The following is a 17,145-nucleotide window of genomic DNA, read 5'->3' as shown; positions in this document are numbered from 1 at the left end:
TTTTGGGGTTTTAGTGTTTGTTTTGTTTTGTTTTTTAGCAGGGGGAGTGCAGAGGGAGAGAGAAAATCTTAAGCTGACTCCATGCCCCGTGCAAAGCCCCACACAGGGCTTGATCTCACAACTCTGAGATCATGACCTGAGCTGAAATCAAAAGTAGGACACTTATCCAACTAAGCCATCCAGGTGCCCGAAGTAGGGTTCTTTTTGGTTTGTTTTGTTTTTTTCTAGAAGTAAAAGTTAAGTGGAAGAGAATATGAAGGCTGTATATTCTAACCTTTTTTTTCTTTTTAGCTCATATTCCATTTTGATAAATAATATTCGTGGTTAATTTAATTTGAAATTTCACAGTAAGTTAAATACTATTCTAAAAATGATTGAATAAAAGATTTTGTGATAACAGAGAGGAATCCTTTTCCCCTCCTCACATTTTTATCTACATATGGAAAAGGGATCTTCAGTCCTCTCAGAAGTGCTAGAGGGAAAAGTCTAACTTTCTGTATTAATCAAGTTGGCTAGACTGTGCTGCCATAACAAAGTAAGCCTGAAGTACCAGTGGCATAACCACACAAATTTACTTTGATTCATATTATATGTAAAGCACAGATCATTGGAGACCCTTGCTCCACATAGTCCCTTGGGAACCCCCATTGAGACACTGGTATGTTATAGTTTCCCCAGTGAAATACATGACTCCCCAGGTGCACAAAGGGAGAAAGAAAATGGAGCATTGATTCTTAATTATGTTAACTGAGAAATGAAATATATCATTTGTGCTCCATTCATGGTCCTATACTGGCTGCAAAGGAAACTGAGAAATGTAGGTAAGCAAATGGAATATTGATGAGTGCTGTCTCTGTTCTGTGTTCTCTTTACCACTTTACTTGCACCTCATAGAAGGAATTAGATAGCTCCATGCTACTAGTTCGTGGTGTGAATGAATATTCTTTATCAGCCAAAACTTCAGAAGGGAAGGGGATTTTCAGTGGTAATACCAAACTCTACCTTGAGCCTCCAAAAGTAACTTGATTTTGCTTATCTTACATTACATCTTTTTTCCCCCTCTGGATCACATGATATCAAACTGAGTGCTGAATCTGATTGTTTGCTACAGGCTTTTCTGTTCAGGATGTGAAAGATCAAAGCACTAACTAGGTCACATGCAAAATTAAGTTTAACGTGGTTTCTTGGAAAGTTTTTTGACATCTAAATCAAACTTTAGTTTAAAGATTTCCTTTTGTGTATCTTCTTACAAAGAGTTAAATGTATGAGAGAAAAGTCCTCATAAGTTTTCAGAAGAGATCTTTGGGGCACCTTGGTGGCTCAGTCACTTAAGCATCCAACTCTTGATTTCTGCTCAGGTCATGATCTCAGGTTTGTGGGATCAAGCCCCATGTTGGGCTCTGTGCTGGGTGTGGAACCTGCTTGAGATTCTCTCCCTCCTGCCCCTTCTCTCTCCCTCTCTAAAAAAAAAAAGAGAGAGAGATCCGACCATAATAGTAGGAAATTATCACCTTAGTTCATTCAACTAACTAGGTAATATTTGAGGTTTCCCCTCAACTTGAAATCGGTTTCGATAACTTTGCTTTGAGAACTTAACTTCTTATATGGGTTTTTTTGTAACATAATCTACTTTGGATTTAATATCGTTAGGCATTGTTGAGATTAGGTAGGTGATGTTAATAATATTCAATAGAAAGTATTTTAGGAACTATATTTAAGATACATTCAAGTGGGGAAAGGTTGGAGGTAGGGAAACCGACTAGTGGTGTACTTTTTAGTGATTACGAATCTTTCTAAGTTCCTTAAGGGCAAGGACTATTGTGTTGTTCGTTTGTGTATTTCCAGTCTTTGTAGGTTCATTGTGAGTTCGTAATTATTGCAAATCATTTGTGGCAGGAAATAAAATTAATGAATAAATAAGTGAGTAAATGAATTATCCTTTACTGTTAAAAGAAAGACAGCTAAACACCTAGACTTATATAGTGACAAGGAAAACAAAGAGCCTGGAGGAATATGGGGGAAAGAGTTAAGAGGGCTAAATAAAGTGGAATGTATGATGAGGAACAAAATTAAGCATATTCTAAAACTGAATACTGGGGAACTGGAGAAAAGAAGGTGTTATGTTAAGTAACAGGGAAAAAAATGTCTATGTGTGTTTTGTTTTTCTTAGGAGAGTTATACAAGATATTGCTAATAAATCTATTAGGTATTAGAGTGAAAACTAATTGGAAAAAGACCGCATAGACAGTGAAATGAAAAAAAGAAAGTAGATTTGGGAGTTATTTACATGTAATTGATAGATTAAATCACTTTGTGGATGAATTATAGGATTAAATTGTTTTATAGATGAATTTTGGTGAGAGTAAGAATAGGCTAAGTTATATTGTTTTAAACTTTTTTTAAAATTGGATCTGTGTTTAAGCTGTGTTTTATTATGTAAGAATAAATTCTGCTACCAGGAATGCCAATAATTTGTCCACATTTTCAATTGCAATGGAGTTTTGCTTGAATTAGGCTGTCAGAATTTCACTATGATATTTTTACTGTAACAGGGTTTGTGGCACATTTAAAGCTACTTTGTGGCAAACAGAGCTGGGAAAGAAAGCTATATACAGTCCTCTGTGTAGCAGAAATTATTTTAAAGGATGGGTTTAGAGACAAAAGGATGTAGTTGCAGAATAGCTATAGAGAATCTTACGAGTAGGTCCTCCAAATAGCAGCCACTGCTGCAACTCTACAAATAATTACATCTGCATTGTGTAGAAAGGGTTGTTGGTAGTACTTCAATATTTTTAAACCTCAGTTCTATCCCCATGTGACAATAGCATCATCAATCATGTGTTCTAGGTTTTTGAGAATTAGAAAAGGATCATAGAAGTCATCGTATCCATTTTACAGTTGTAAGGAAAATTTGCCAGAGAACCAAAGCTTCATAGCCAGTTAAATGGTTAGGCTAAGTCTAACTAATGAATATTCTTTTGACTTCTAGTCTGTACTTTTCCTATAATCCTGTGCAGTCTTCCTTCTTTAAATTTGATTAAAACTGAGAAATTTTTGTCTAAGCATTGATTTTATTTATATCTAGAATATAAGAATTAAAAGGAAAGTACCATTTTTTTTCTTTTAGTAACTTTTTATGTGAAGTATATTTATCAAACAACTATTATTTTACTGATGAGGAAAAAAGCCTAAATTTTTTCTTTGGCAGGTGATTCATTCCATCTGGTTTAAATTTAGACAGTCAGTATTTTTTAACTATTATTTTTTATTGAAACATAGTTGACACACAATGTTGCATTAGTTTCAGGTGTATGACAGTGATTCAACAAGTTTCTACATTATGCTGTGCTCACAAGTGTAGCTACCATTTGTCACCATACATTGCTATTAAAATCTCATTGACTGTATTTTCTATTGCTGTATGTTTCATCCCTATGACTTATTCATTCCATAACTGGAAGCCTGTATCTTCCGCTCCCCCACCCATTTTGCCCATCCCCCATCTCCTCCCTTCTAGCAGCCACCAGTTTGTTCTCTGTATTTATGGGTCTGTTTCTGCTCTTTTTGTTTGTTTTATTTTTTAGATTCCACATATGAGTGAGATCACATGGTTTTGTCTTTCTCTGACTTATTTCACTTAGCTTAATACCCTCTAGGTCCATTGATGTCCTTGCAAATGGCAAGATCTCATTCTTTTTTATAGCTGTGTAATATTCCATTGTATATCTGTACCACATCTTTTTTATCCATTCATCTGTCACTGGACACTTAGGTTGCTTCCATATCTTGGCTCTTATAAATAATGCTGAAGGGGCGCCTGGGTGGCTCAGTTGGTTAAGCGTCTGCCTTCGGCTCAGGTCATGATCCCACAGTCCTGGGATCGAGCCCCACATCGGGCTCCCTGCTCGGCGGGGAGCCTGCTTCTCCCTCTCCCACTCCCCCTGCTTGTGTTCCCTCTCTCGCTATGTCTCTCTCTGTCAAAAAATAAATTAAAAAAAAAAATTAAAAAAAAATTTTTTAAATAATGCTGAAATAACCATAGGGATGCATATATCTTTTTGAATTTATGGTTTCATTTTCTTTGGGTAAATACCCAGTAGTGGAATTGCTAGATCATATGGTATTTCTGTTTTTAATTTTTTGAGAAACCGCCATAGTGTATTCCACAATGGCTGCACCAATTTACATTCCTACCAACAGTACACAGGTGTTAGTAAATTTTTTTGAGGGATAAACAAATGTTTTAAAAATGATGTTTTCCTTTTCATCTGTTGTAACCAGAAAGAAGTTGAGAATTTTACAGACCTAGAGAAACTCTACCTCTACCTTCAGCTGCCTTCTGGTCTCAGCAATGGAGAGAAAAGGTATATCTTTTCTTGCTTTTGCCTTAATTACAGTGTTAATAGGACATCCCTAAGGTGTGTGTGGGGTGTGTGTCATGGTTGTTATTGTTGTGTACTATTCCTAAAATCATCAGAAAACAGAATGGTAAAACAATCGATCTTTTAATCTTTGATCATATTTGATTAAGTGTTTACTTATAGTTTTTACTGATTCATTTATGCTTCTGGGTTAATGCTATGAAATGCAATTTGGGTTATGTTTTTTAAACAAATCAATATATTAATGCAGTGTGAGGGATTGTGAAAATTAGAAAAGCAAAGAATAGATACATATTGTAAGCAATGAAGTTAAAGGAGTTTTTTTAGTTACTGCTAGGTGAATAGATGACAGTATAAAAAAGAAAAAGTTAAATTGCATATATGGAACATGAATTTATTATAAATGTAAGATACTTTAAGTGTGTTTGGGAATATTGCTGTATTTTCATTACTAAAAATATTTAATAGTATCATGTAGAAAATAGAGAAGTTGTTAGCTCATGTATTCTATTAGAAGTTTCATTATCCTTCTTAGTATTTCTCAAAGTTCATTTCATTCATGTAAGTTATACTTAAAATTCTGTTACTTTAAAATTGTGTATGAAAAGAAATGGCATGAAAAATCTGTTGCTTTTACCTCTTCTCCCTCAAACCAAATTTTATAACCATTTTAATCATTTTTTTGTCCTAGAAACTCGCTCACTATCTTCCTTGGAATTAAATAAATTATTGTTATAGTTAGCTGAGATGAATGTCAGAATCAGTAAAGGATCTTCCCTCATGTTATCTTGGGTGTCCATTTTATGGGTTTAGTTTATATTTAAATGATGCCATATAGTAAAAACTTAGGATGTTTAGTAGAAGTATTGGCATGGGGAGGGGAGCCAGTTACAGGAAGGACTGTAGGAGGAGATTTGTCCTCTCATGATCTCTCTGGTGTGAATTGCATTCTGGAGCATGGAGTGCTTAATAAGATTTCAGGGTAGTTACTTGAAAACATGCTAAGCAAATAGAAAATATTTTTTCCACAACTTAAAAGTTTGATGATTTGGTAAGTTTAGGCAAATGAACAGGCAAGTAAGTGAACAAATACCTACTTCGAGGTCATTTTCACCAAAACAGATACCTTATGTTGTCAGTGTAGAGCCCATCAGGAGGGATGGAGCAGGGCAATAACTTCAGTCACTAGCTATGGAAAATGGGTCACAACCACAGGTGGACTATTTGCATATAGATAACTGGGCATCTACTATATGGCTTGAGTTTGATTTGGTCATTTATAGTGTGTTTACACACAATTCTTTAATGGAACTTATAGGCCTGGCTCAAAAATTATCAATTAATTGCTGTCTGGTTCAGCTAAAACATGTTTTTGTTTTACAATCAGTGATCAGAATGCCGTGTCATCTAGTCGGGCACAGCAAATGCATGCCTTTTCCTGGATTCGAAATACCCTAGAAGAACATCCTGAGACTTCATTGCCCAAACAGGAAGTCTATGATGAGTACAAGTAAGTATCATGTGCATATATTAGGCATGCTGATGTGTTAAAGAGTTTAAGTACTATAGTTGGCTGTAGTGATTTGTTTTATCATTGGTGAATATCACGCTAGTATATGGGATTTTGACTTAGAGATTTCTAAGGTTCTTTCCATCTCTAAGCTTCTCTGTTAGCATGTATCGTAAAGGACAGGGTTATTGAGTAAAAGGATTTCTCTAGAGTTCTTCTGGATGATAGGAGGGATGTTTGAGGGTAGAAATAATGGTATAGGATTGCTGAATGAAAGGGTTCCTATAGAGTTCTTAAGGATGAAAGGAAGGGTGTGTCTGGGGTTAGAAGAACAGTGGAAGGCAATAAATAAATCAGTGTGTAAGGGAAAACTAAAACATGTTTTTTATTTAGACTTCTTAAAGGCCTTTTTCATATGTCCAAAACTTTTCTAATGCTTCTGTATACCAACCAAAAAAAAAAAAAAAAGCTAAGTTTCTAGAGTATTGTGAATTACTTATTCATGAATGCAGGAGTTCAGTGGCTTATACATATTAGACATTCAAATAATGTCATTTGTACAGATAATTTATTTAAATACAGGAAACATAAATATAGAGACTAATGGGCCTTTCTGGATAAAGAAAATTTAGTAGTTGCTAAGTCTAGTTTTATTTAACATTTTTATAATTGATGTGGAAGACGGAATTTATTCTGACAGAGTAAATAAAACCAAAATTTTCAGAGTATTTAAATGTCAAACCAACAAGCATTCGTGTGTTGTACTTATGCAATTTGAAAGAAAAGTGTCAAATAAATGCTTTGTTAACCAGTGTAAAATGATGCAAAGGCACACTACACTTACTGAGATTTTGGTTATCTAGAAAGAAAACTTCTGCCTTCATTCAAAATTGTGATTCCCTCACCTTAAGGAACATAATGGAGCTGGAGAAAGTCTAGAGAAAACCGTCTGAAATGATCAAGGGCACAAAGTTAAACTGAAGAGCTTTAGATTTTTTTCTCTTTAAGAAAATTAAAGCTAAGAGTGTGTGACCCAAGTCTATAAAGTTCATTCTCTTAATTTATAACCATCTGTTGAATACCTGCTATGTGCCAGACCCTGTCTTAAGTTCTGAGGATATAATGAATAAGACACAGCCCCTCCCATTCATGAAAAATATGTATGTATTAATTTTTCACTAAACTTAACTAATTAAAACAGATAACCCTGTAAAACTACAAAGAAGCAAATATTCATTAATTAAAAGGGTGTTAATATCAGTAAACATGTGATATGTTGAAGAAACTCTGGACTGAGTATCAACAGAATAGATTCTGTCATTAAATTTGTAACCTAGACAGGTGTTTTAACCATTCTTTTTGTCAGACGCATTATCTATAAAGTGAGGCAGTTGAAGAAGTATGAGGTTTCTTACAGCTTTAAAATTCTAAAAGTTGTCTCAAGTTGGAAATGTTGAGGAACCAGTTATCCAGAGATGCCTTGCTAGTTTCCCAGAAGGCAAATTGGACAAAATAATATATGACATTTTCATAATGAATTAATAAGAAGAGTCAAGATATATATTTTTTGAAAAGACCTCTTTCCACTGTAGAACCCTTTCCTGTGTTGTCATTGGGGACAGCACCCTAACTTTGTGGAAGTGTGATTCTGACCCAGGAAAGCAGTCCTTATGTTCCGAAAGGTTTCCTGCCTTTGACAAAGAATTGTTATATTTTTCTATTAAATCATTTTCTGAGATTCCCATAAGCCCCCATCATTCTTTTCATTATGAAAAGTTACAGGTTTTTCCTAAACAAAAGAGAAATAAAGCACTCCATCATTTTGTGGAAGCAGTGGGAGCTTCAATTTTGAGTAATTAATTTGGAGTTGTAGTGGGGAGCAGCACAGATAAAAGGAAGGGACTTTGACTAGAGTTGAAAGGGGAAGTAGTAGGTAAGGGAAATTTTTTATAATAACGTGACAAAGAAATATCCGTTCTGTTCATGGAATGTGAAAGAATTGTGCTAATGATTATGCCTCTCTTTATAGTCAGTATAGTACTATACCTCAGTCTGGGTATCTTAGTTCAAAAACCGTTTCACTAAGAATATACTTGATTTTCTGTTACATTCCCTACAGGGTTTCCGCATAGTAGACACTAATTTAATATTAAGAGTGATTAGAAGGGTCTCTGATCCCTCACATTGATAATAAAATTTCAGTGTTTTTTAAGACTTAAGTCTTTTAGTGCACTCCTGTCCCCATTGTATAGATGAAAACAGTGAAACCCAGGGAAGTTAGGTGACTCTCCCCATGTCACAAAACTAGTTAGGGGCCAATATAGGGCTAGAACTCAGATTCCATGAGTGTTTCATAATGGGTGAGAAGGCAAATTTGTTAAATTTGAGTGATAGCATACTGCGTGGGTAGAAAAGCTTGGTCAAGTAGTTAGAAATAAAGTTAGCTATGGCTTCCACTTAGGCTGAATAAGTAAGCTGCTCAAAATATGACTTAGTATACATACAATTAGTATACATGCGTATAAATAATACAGCAGGGATAAGACACCCACAGTAACATGTATTAGCATGACATGGGCTAAGAAGAAAGTATATTTGTGTGTCCACATCATCATTGCATGTGGGAGCTCCTAATTCAAATTTTTCTTTCATTTGATTATGCATTGCCTAAAACCATAATTTGCCCTGTGGGTTCAAATAACTTGAGAGGTGAAAAATGTAGGACTATAGACAGGCAAGAAGTAGATCAAAGTATCAGGAAATAGCTAGTTAAAAGTTTTTTAATTATTTTGTGTTATCTAAAGAAAGCAAAATGAAGTGTAAGTACAAGAGTTTTAAATCACAGAAGAGACTTCAGTTAGACACAAAATAACATTCTTCTCCATAAAGATTTTTAGAGAAATTTTGCTCTTTCCTAATGGCCTTTTAGACTAGTCATCTTCCTATTTGGAGTACCTTAATGAGGTTTCCTGCATAAAAACTTAACATAGAATGACGAGTCTTAAATTGATTCTATTTTAAATACTCACTGAAAAAATGTTATTAATATGAAATATACCTTTATTTTAAGCTATTCTATTGCATTTAGACCCTTGTATAATTTATTGCAATGATGTTCAGATGTACTTTTTGTGAAATTAATCCCTTTCACAGTCATTAAAGTCAAAATCCCTTTGAGAGAAAAAATGAAGATATAATCTAAGACAGCATTGACTGGCTTAACTCCATTTTCATACTAAATTAAGATACTAATAGGAACAGAAAGCTTTAAGGGGCTTTCAGCATGCAAAAAGTTTAATTTACAAATGATCCTGAACTTTTGTATTTGTTGAAACTTTTGAATTCTGATAATCTTGTGTTTATGAAAATGATCAATAATGTGTTTATATTATTTTTGAATTACAAAAGTAATACGTATTCATCATTACAATTTTGGGAAAGAGTTATTAATGTATTAAAAAAAAAAACTAGTACCAGTAAATCTTACTACCTAAAAAGAACCACTTTGGTTTATTTCTTTTTATTTTTTCCTAATGCCTTCTTTTTTTTGTATATGTTCTTGTTATTGTTTAACCAAATTTGGCCCCACTGTTTACACAATTCTTGAAGGGGGAACAGTGACAAATAACACTGCAGCAAACATTCTTGATGATATAATTTAGTGTATATTATCAAAATTGAGGTTGCTGGTTTATGGACCTTTATATATTAAGGATATTAACTGTTAAAATGTAAATGTTTTTTTAAGATTACTGTGTATTGTTTTAATCTCTTTATAAGTAGTCTGATTTAGCCACTTTCTTTACAGCTTGCAGCATTGCTATTATGCTTAGAAATAACTTCGCCATGCCACTAGCAGCTGAATACCTGTGTATTTTTCCTAGATTTTTTTAAAGATATTTCTTATTTCACTCTTCATATATAATCCTTTAGTCTTGGTGAATTCCATTAGATAAGGCACTAATTTCAGTTTTTTTCTGAATATTACTAACTAATTATCCCAGCCTCATTTTTTGAATAATTTTTTTTCTCTTAACACACTAATCTGAAATACAACTTTTAACTTTACTTAAAGCCCTTTTAGACTCAGTTTTTTTCCTTGATATTTTCTGTCCTTATTCCAGTACCATACCATTTTTAATATTTTAACTATTAACTATTTAAAAAACTGGTAGGACCAGACTCCCCTTACTATGCTATCCCTCTTTTTAAAAAATTTCCTTGGTTTTATTTTCAGACCAGTTAATGTTTCTCATATGAAGTTTGGGATCACTTTTCTAATTTTAAAAAAGGAAACCTCAAAGGAATTTTGATTCAAAATGCATTAAATGTGAAATCTTCTATTAGAAAAATTAATTTCAGAGCTAGAAGTATGTGTCTTAATTTACGTCTTTCTCATGCCCTTCAGTGAAGTTTCAGTTTTTTCCCTTCAATTAAGTCCACTTGTTTTTCTTATTAAGTTTTTTTCCTTGGTAATTTTTTTTTGTTATTTATATTAAAAATATTTTTTCTATTGCTTTACTATTGATTTGTTTAGGTTTATAGAATATCTATAGACTTCTGTTCTATTTATGTTGTACATTTTATATTTACTGAATTTTTCAGTTACTTTTGACTTGAGTAAAATTTATTCTGTATATCTTCCTCACTCTATTTTATTACATTTAATAGATTTTCCTTCTGATTTTAAATAATAACAATGATAGGCATCATTTCCTCTTATAGTTTTTTGATGTTAAGGATGTATCATTTATAGTTGACAAGACTTTATTTGCTATTTTATGAGAAATGGATATTGAAATTTATCAAACACTTTTGGGCATTTATTGAGATTATTATGAAGTGCTTTTTTCTTTCACCTATTGATGTGATATATAAAGATATTACCTAACATATAAACCCTTCTTTTAGTTCTAGAATGAATGTTCTCTTCATATCAAGATGTGTAATCTTTCAGTGTACGGTTGATCTCTGTTTTCAAGAAAAGTATATTATTTAGGATCTTTGCATCTATATTTGTGAGTGAATATTTTGGCCTGTAATTTTCTTTTTTTGTGCTATCTTTGTCAGGTTTTGATATCAGGGTTAGGCCAGCTTCGTAAATGAATTGGAACTCTTTCCCTAAATTTCTGTGCTCTGGAACAGTTTATATAGCATGGGACTTATTTGTTCTTGAAAGTTTTAAAGAACTCAACCATAAAACCATCTAGGCCTGGAGCCTTTGTTGGAGGTAATTCTTTGACAATTTTTTTGTGGTTTTTTTCTGGTTAGGTTTTTACTTCGTCAAATTTAGTAATTTGTTTTTCCTTGAATTCATTCAGATTTTCAAATGTATCAGCATAGTATTACATATATTATTCTATCCTAAATTGAGTTATCTTCTATATCTCTTATATCTATTTTCATATTTCTGGTTTTATACATTTGAATTTTCCTCTTTTTTTCAAATTATACTTAGCTGTAGTTTATTTCTGTTGGTTTTCTTTTAGAAAAAAAATGAAGCTAAGATTGATATATCAGGGTGTTTGGTTTTTGGTTTTTGATGGGTGGTTTTTTTTTTTCCTGTCTGTTTTCTTACTATTAGGTGCCTTTCTTTTACTTCCTCTGATTTTCTTGGGATTTTTTTCTTACTCTGTAAATGGAATTCTTTGTTTTCATTCTTTTCCTATTTAAGATACGAACATTTATATCTATGAGTTTGCCTCTGAATATGGTTTTGGCTGTATCCCTTAGGTATGGATATGATTTGTTAAAATTATCCTTATGTTCTAATAGTGTGATATTATAGCTCTAATTTCTTCTTTGACTCAAAATAGAAGTTTGGTTTTTTTTTAACTTTTCATGTGCTTGAGAGAGTTCTTTCATTTTCTTTTGTTTTGCATTTGATTAATTTGTAATTTCATTATATTGTGATCAGAGAATGAAGCTCAATTTCTGAATTTTTATACTTGTTGAGGTCTATTTTCAGTCTAACAAATTATCAGTTTTTAGAAATACTTCTGGACATTCTCTTTATATCACACTGTGTATTCACTGTATATTGATATGTGCTAAATCCACTTTTCTGTATTTTTCAAATCCTTCAAATTCTGCGAAATCCTTTTTTTTCTGTTTAATCAGTTGAAGATGAGTAGTATGTTAATCCCTTACAAAAGTGACATTTCTCACAGTTCCTCTTAGTATTTTTAATGGGTTTTGTTTTATAGATTTCTGGGCTGTTTGACACAAGATAAAAGGTTCATGATTTTTATCTTTGTGATAGCTTTTGCCTGTTGTCAACAAAAAAATGATCCTGTGTCATATTGAGTGTATCTTGTGTTAAATTCTCCTTTGGTATGAATATTTTTGACCCATTCTGGATATCTGTCTAATACATATATTTGCCCATTTTTTTTTTTTAACCATTTGTGTCATTTTGTGTAGGCTGTTTTACATTATGTTTCTAAAGTTGTAAATCTAAAGTTGTGCCTGGTCTTGAAATCTGACCAAAGAAGAAGCTGGTGGAATGAACCAATCTAGAAAGTCTGGTGTTGCTAGAAACACTTAGCAGCAGCGATAGTAGCAGCTGCAGCTGCTGCTGTTCTTTCCTGTTTTCTGGGAAAGAAACATAGGCATTAATCTTAAATGGATTTCTTATTAAATAATATATGGCCTGTTTTGGCAGTCCTCAAAATCTGTTTGCTTTCATTCTGGGTAGAATCACAAACTTTTGGATTTGTAAACTTCACAACTTTGGCTGCAGTGTTTTCTGGTACACACATGTTCTCTCCAAATCCCTCTAAGAAACTCTCTTTAATATTTTAAGGAATATGATTGCATTAATTTTTTTATATAGCCATTCTGTGTATAGACATTAATTTTATATGTATGATACTTTGGTGCTTACCAGCTAAGTTTGTGATTCCTGTTCTATTAACTAATGTAAATGAAACTTTTAGGACAACCTTGAAGGCAGAAATAGATTCTAGGAACACTTGTCTTAAGAGTGTTAAGATAGGGGCACCTGGGTGGCTCAGTCAAGGTCAAGTATCTGCCTTCGGCTCAGGTCATGATCCCAGGGTCCTGGGATCGAGCCCAGCATCGGGCTCCTTGCTCAGCGGGAAGCCTGCTTCTCCTTCTGCCTGTGTCTCCCTCTGCTTGTGCTCTCTCTCTCTCTCCCTCTCTCTCTCTGACAAATAAATAAATAAAATCTTTTTTTTAAAAAGTGTTAAGATAGTGAATACTTCATAAGTTAAATGATATATGAATGTTTTACACCTTTCTAAAATCTAGGTTAAACCTAAGCATATATGCATGATTTATAAATTTATTAAGTATATATTAATGTTATAGCATCTATATAAAATAAGTGGAAGCAAATATTATCCATCCCTCCCTTTAAGGGTGACTCAAAGAAATGAAATAACTAGGCAAATCTGAACCCAGGTTTTGTTACTTCAAGGCTGGGCTCTTTTTGCAGTAATCCGTATTACCTCTAGAAACTTATCCAGATGCTATTCTTTTTTATTATTATTATTCAATTGGAAGGTCTCATATGATATCCTTTAAATTATCTTTTTTTTAATTTTATTATGTTATGTTAATCACCATACATCATTGCGTTCCATGATTCATTGCATATAACACCCAGTGCTCTGTTCAGTACGTGCCCTCTTTAATATCCATCACCAGGCTAACCCATCCCCCCACCCCCCTCCCCTCTAGAAACCCAGTTTGTTTCTCAGAGTCCATAGTCTCTCATGGTTCATCTGCCCCTCCGATTTCCGCCCTTCATTTTTCCCTTCCTACTATCTTCTTTTTTTTTTTTTTAACATATAATGTATTATTTGTTTCAGAGGTACAGGTCAGTGATTCAACAGTCTTACACAATTCACAGCGCTCACCATAGCACATACCCTCCCCAATGTCTATCACCCAGCCACCCCATGCCTCCCACCCCCCACCACTCCAGCAACCCTCAGTTTGTTTCCTGAGATTAAGAATTCCTCAGATGCTATTCTTTTTAAAATTAAAATTTTTGGAGTAGCATTTGCCATGCCTTAATTATATTTTAGATATTTTTAACTGATTAGAAATAAACTAAAGCATAGAAGTGATCAATTTCAACATTACTTTTTGTATTTGACAGTTAAATGTGGATATTAAATATTTCTTAAGATATAAATTGGTTTAAGATTTCTGCCATTGGAATTTATTCTAACAGTGTCTGAATTGTTACCCTAAATACTTTGTCTAGTGTTTAAATTACTGCTTTTCAGATAAGATTCTTTTTTTCACACTTGCTTGGTGTGGTCTATTTCATAGAAGTTTTTATCCCAGTTTCTTTTTTCTCTGTTTCTGTGACTTGACTCTCAAGGGGATAATTAAATCATCTCTTTTTCCTCACATTCTCTATGTTTCTGGCCAGTTGTACTTTCACAGATTCCTCATTTACTGTTTTAACTTCTCAACTCTTTAGTAGTAGAAAAAACATAGATTAAATAGTAGAAGAGTGGCAGAATAGAGCTACAATGGTGATATTATATCGGAAGGAACTGGTTCTCTTTTATGACACAGTTGTAGAAAGGTTGACTGACTTTTCCAAATCGCACTCACTGTACTAAATACATTGTAATTATAACTGGAAGTACAAACCAAGTCTAACCAAGTCTCCTAATTGAAAATCAGAGTCTTTTCCACTACCCCCGCCCATAAAAACTGTATGCCTATGAGCCCGGTCATTATATATTTTGAATCTTTAGTTATCAGTTTGTCACTACTCTTACTACCTTAACTTTTTTATCTGTCCCTAGCATGATTTGTGGCAATTGGTAGGTATTTAGTACTTTTCTTTTAACTAAGGCAATTAAGACTTCAGCATTACCAATCGCAAGGACAAAGAGATCATGGAAGAAATTAGTAGTGCTTTATTGCAATCAACAAATTAAATTATTTTAAAGTAAATTTATTTGGGTGCATTAATTTACCAAGCATCATGATACATAGTCCCTACTCTCAAATAGGAGAAACAGATCACTAAATAAACTGGACAGAAAGTTTCCAGATCAATCTGATGGAGTGAGGGCCAGCATCACACAAGAGGTGGCATGTGTAAAATCGTAAAAACTAAGTTTACCAAGCAGACTAGGGATTCAGAAGGGCATTCTAAGTGGAAGGTGTAATACTAAATGCATGGTGGCTTATAGTCAGAGTTCAAGAGAAGATATCAGAGACCAGGCCAAGAAAATTAGACTTATTTCCATGTGTAGGTCTTGGAGAGTTATTGAAAATTTAAACAATAGAACAGTATCTCAGAAAGTAACAATATCTCAGAAAGTGATAAGGATAGGGAGAAAACTGGTATTTAGGGGTTAGGCAGAAGAACATGAGCCCTCCAAATACGGGAAAGAATTTAAAACAGAAATAAGAAAGCATGTTATAATCTGAGAAAAGAGATTATTTTGAGGAGTTCACTCCACAGTCTTCAGTGCCTCAGACAGCTCAAGTAAAAGGAAGACAAGAGAAAAATCCATGTTATATGTCAGTTAATAGGCCACTGGGATCTATTGTCAGAGCAGTCTGCATATTGTATTGAGGAATGAAGCCTGATTGCAGTGCTCTGAAAGGTAGATAAGTGTGAGTGCAGACAGGTGTATTAAGGGATGGAGAACGAAAAAGTAGAAGTTGAGGGGGAGGGAGTAAGAACAGATTTTTTTTTTAGCCTTATCCAATAAGGATTAAATTCATTTGTATATAACAGAACATCCAATGAACAGTAGTTTCAACAAGAAGAAAGAATTCCCTTTTCCTTTCAGCAGCTCTGTGATATTAGCAGGAAACCCAGGCTCCTTCTAAATCCCCACACTACCACGTAGAAGCCTTAGCCTGGTTTTACTTGTTGCCATCTAAAATGAGCTACTGTGGAGGTACTAATCTAAAAAATAAAATAAAATAAAATGAGCTACTGTGGCTGATAGGAAAAGTAAGTGACTTACAATTCAGGTGCATTAAGGAAGGAAGGGAGAAAAAGGTTGAAAATCATTGATTTAGGATACTTATTTAAAGTTAATCATCCTGTCATATTCTGCTATTTTTCAATTTAAATTGCCATTTAAATAATAATGTTTGTTTCCTCTTTCCAAATAGACAAGGTCCTTTTTTTAAACCTTACATTAAGCCTTGCTTATAATAAAACCACAATATTTTATTTTTTTAAATTTGTGGTAAAATACATAAAATTTGCCATCTTAACCATTTTTAAGTGTGTAGTTCAGTAGTGTTAGGTACATTCACGTTGTGTTACCACACCACCACTCATCCACAGAACTCTTTTCTTTGTGCAAAACTGAAACTCTGTACCCATTCTCATTTCCCTCTGCCCTAGGAAACCACCATGCTATCCATCTCTCTCTCATGAATTTGACTACTTTAGCAACCTCGTATAAGTGGAACCATGCAGTATTTGCCCTTCTGTGACTAGCTTATCAATATTCTCAAGGTTCATTCATTATAGCATGTGTCAGAATATTCCATTGTATGTATATGCCACATTTTGTTTATCCATTCTTCCATTCATGGATACTTAAGTTGCTTCCTTCTGGCTATTGTGAACAATGCTGCTATGCACGTGGGTGTGCAAATACATTTTCATGATATGCTTTCAGTTATTTGGGGTATATGCCCAAAAATTAAATCGATGGATCATGCGGTAATTCTGTTTTTAATTTTTTGAAGAATCACCATACTGTTTTTCATAATGGCTACACCATTTTATATCCTCACCAGCAGCGCACAAGATTCTTCACGTCCTCATCAGCGCTTGTTATTTTGTAGGTTTTTGATAATGACCATTTTGATGGGTGTGAGGTGGTATCTCATTCTGGTTTGATTTGTATTTCCTGATTGGTTAGTGGTATTGAGTATGTTTTGTGCTTAGTGGCTATTTGTACATATTTGGAGAAATGTATTCAAGCTTGCTGCCCATTTTTTAATTATGTTGTTTGTTTTTAATGTCATTGAGTTGTAGGAGTTCTTTTTATGTCCTGGATATTAACACCTTATAAGATACTCAAATTAATTGATTTGTTATTAATTCTATAATAATATACAAATTTATGCTCAGTATAACAAACTGAGTCTAAAAGTATAGCATCAAATAAAAATCATTCTTTACTCTCTCCTTCATCCCACTACCGTCCTGAGATTATAATATTCCCAATAGCTTTATTTTTCCATGTTTCTTTTTTTTTTTTTTTTTTTTTTTTTTTTTTTTAA

General features: G+C 33.5%; 1 protein-coding gene across 1 annotated transcript in view; it reads left to right on the top strand.

Annotated features, from left to right (window-relative positions):
* The window catches only part of RFX7 (regulatory factor X7), a 135,713-nt gene that overhangs the window by 78,246 nt on the left and 40,322 nt on the right, over positions 1-17,145 (top strand). Inside the window, exons 3-4 of the mRNA XM_044917954.1 lie at positions 4,282-4,364; positions 5,770-5,892. Coding sequence (XP_044773889.1) covers positions 4,282-4,364; positions 5,770-5,892 — 206 coding nt within the window. The remainder of the gene's footprint in view (positions 1-4,281; positions 4,365-5,769; positions 5,893-17,145) is intronic.

Source organism: Neomonachus schauinslandi, chromosome 9 (genome assembly GCF_002201575.2).
Source record: "Neomonachus schauinslandi chromosome 9, ASM220157v2, whole genome shotgun sequence".
NCBI lineage: Eukaryota > Metazoa > Chordata > Mammalia > Carnivora > Phocidae > Neomonachus > Neomonachus schauinslandi.
The sequence above is the reverse complement of the archived record's forward strand: the minus strand, read 5'-3'. Positions and strand labels throughout refer to the sequence as shown.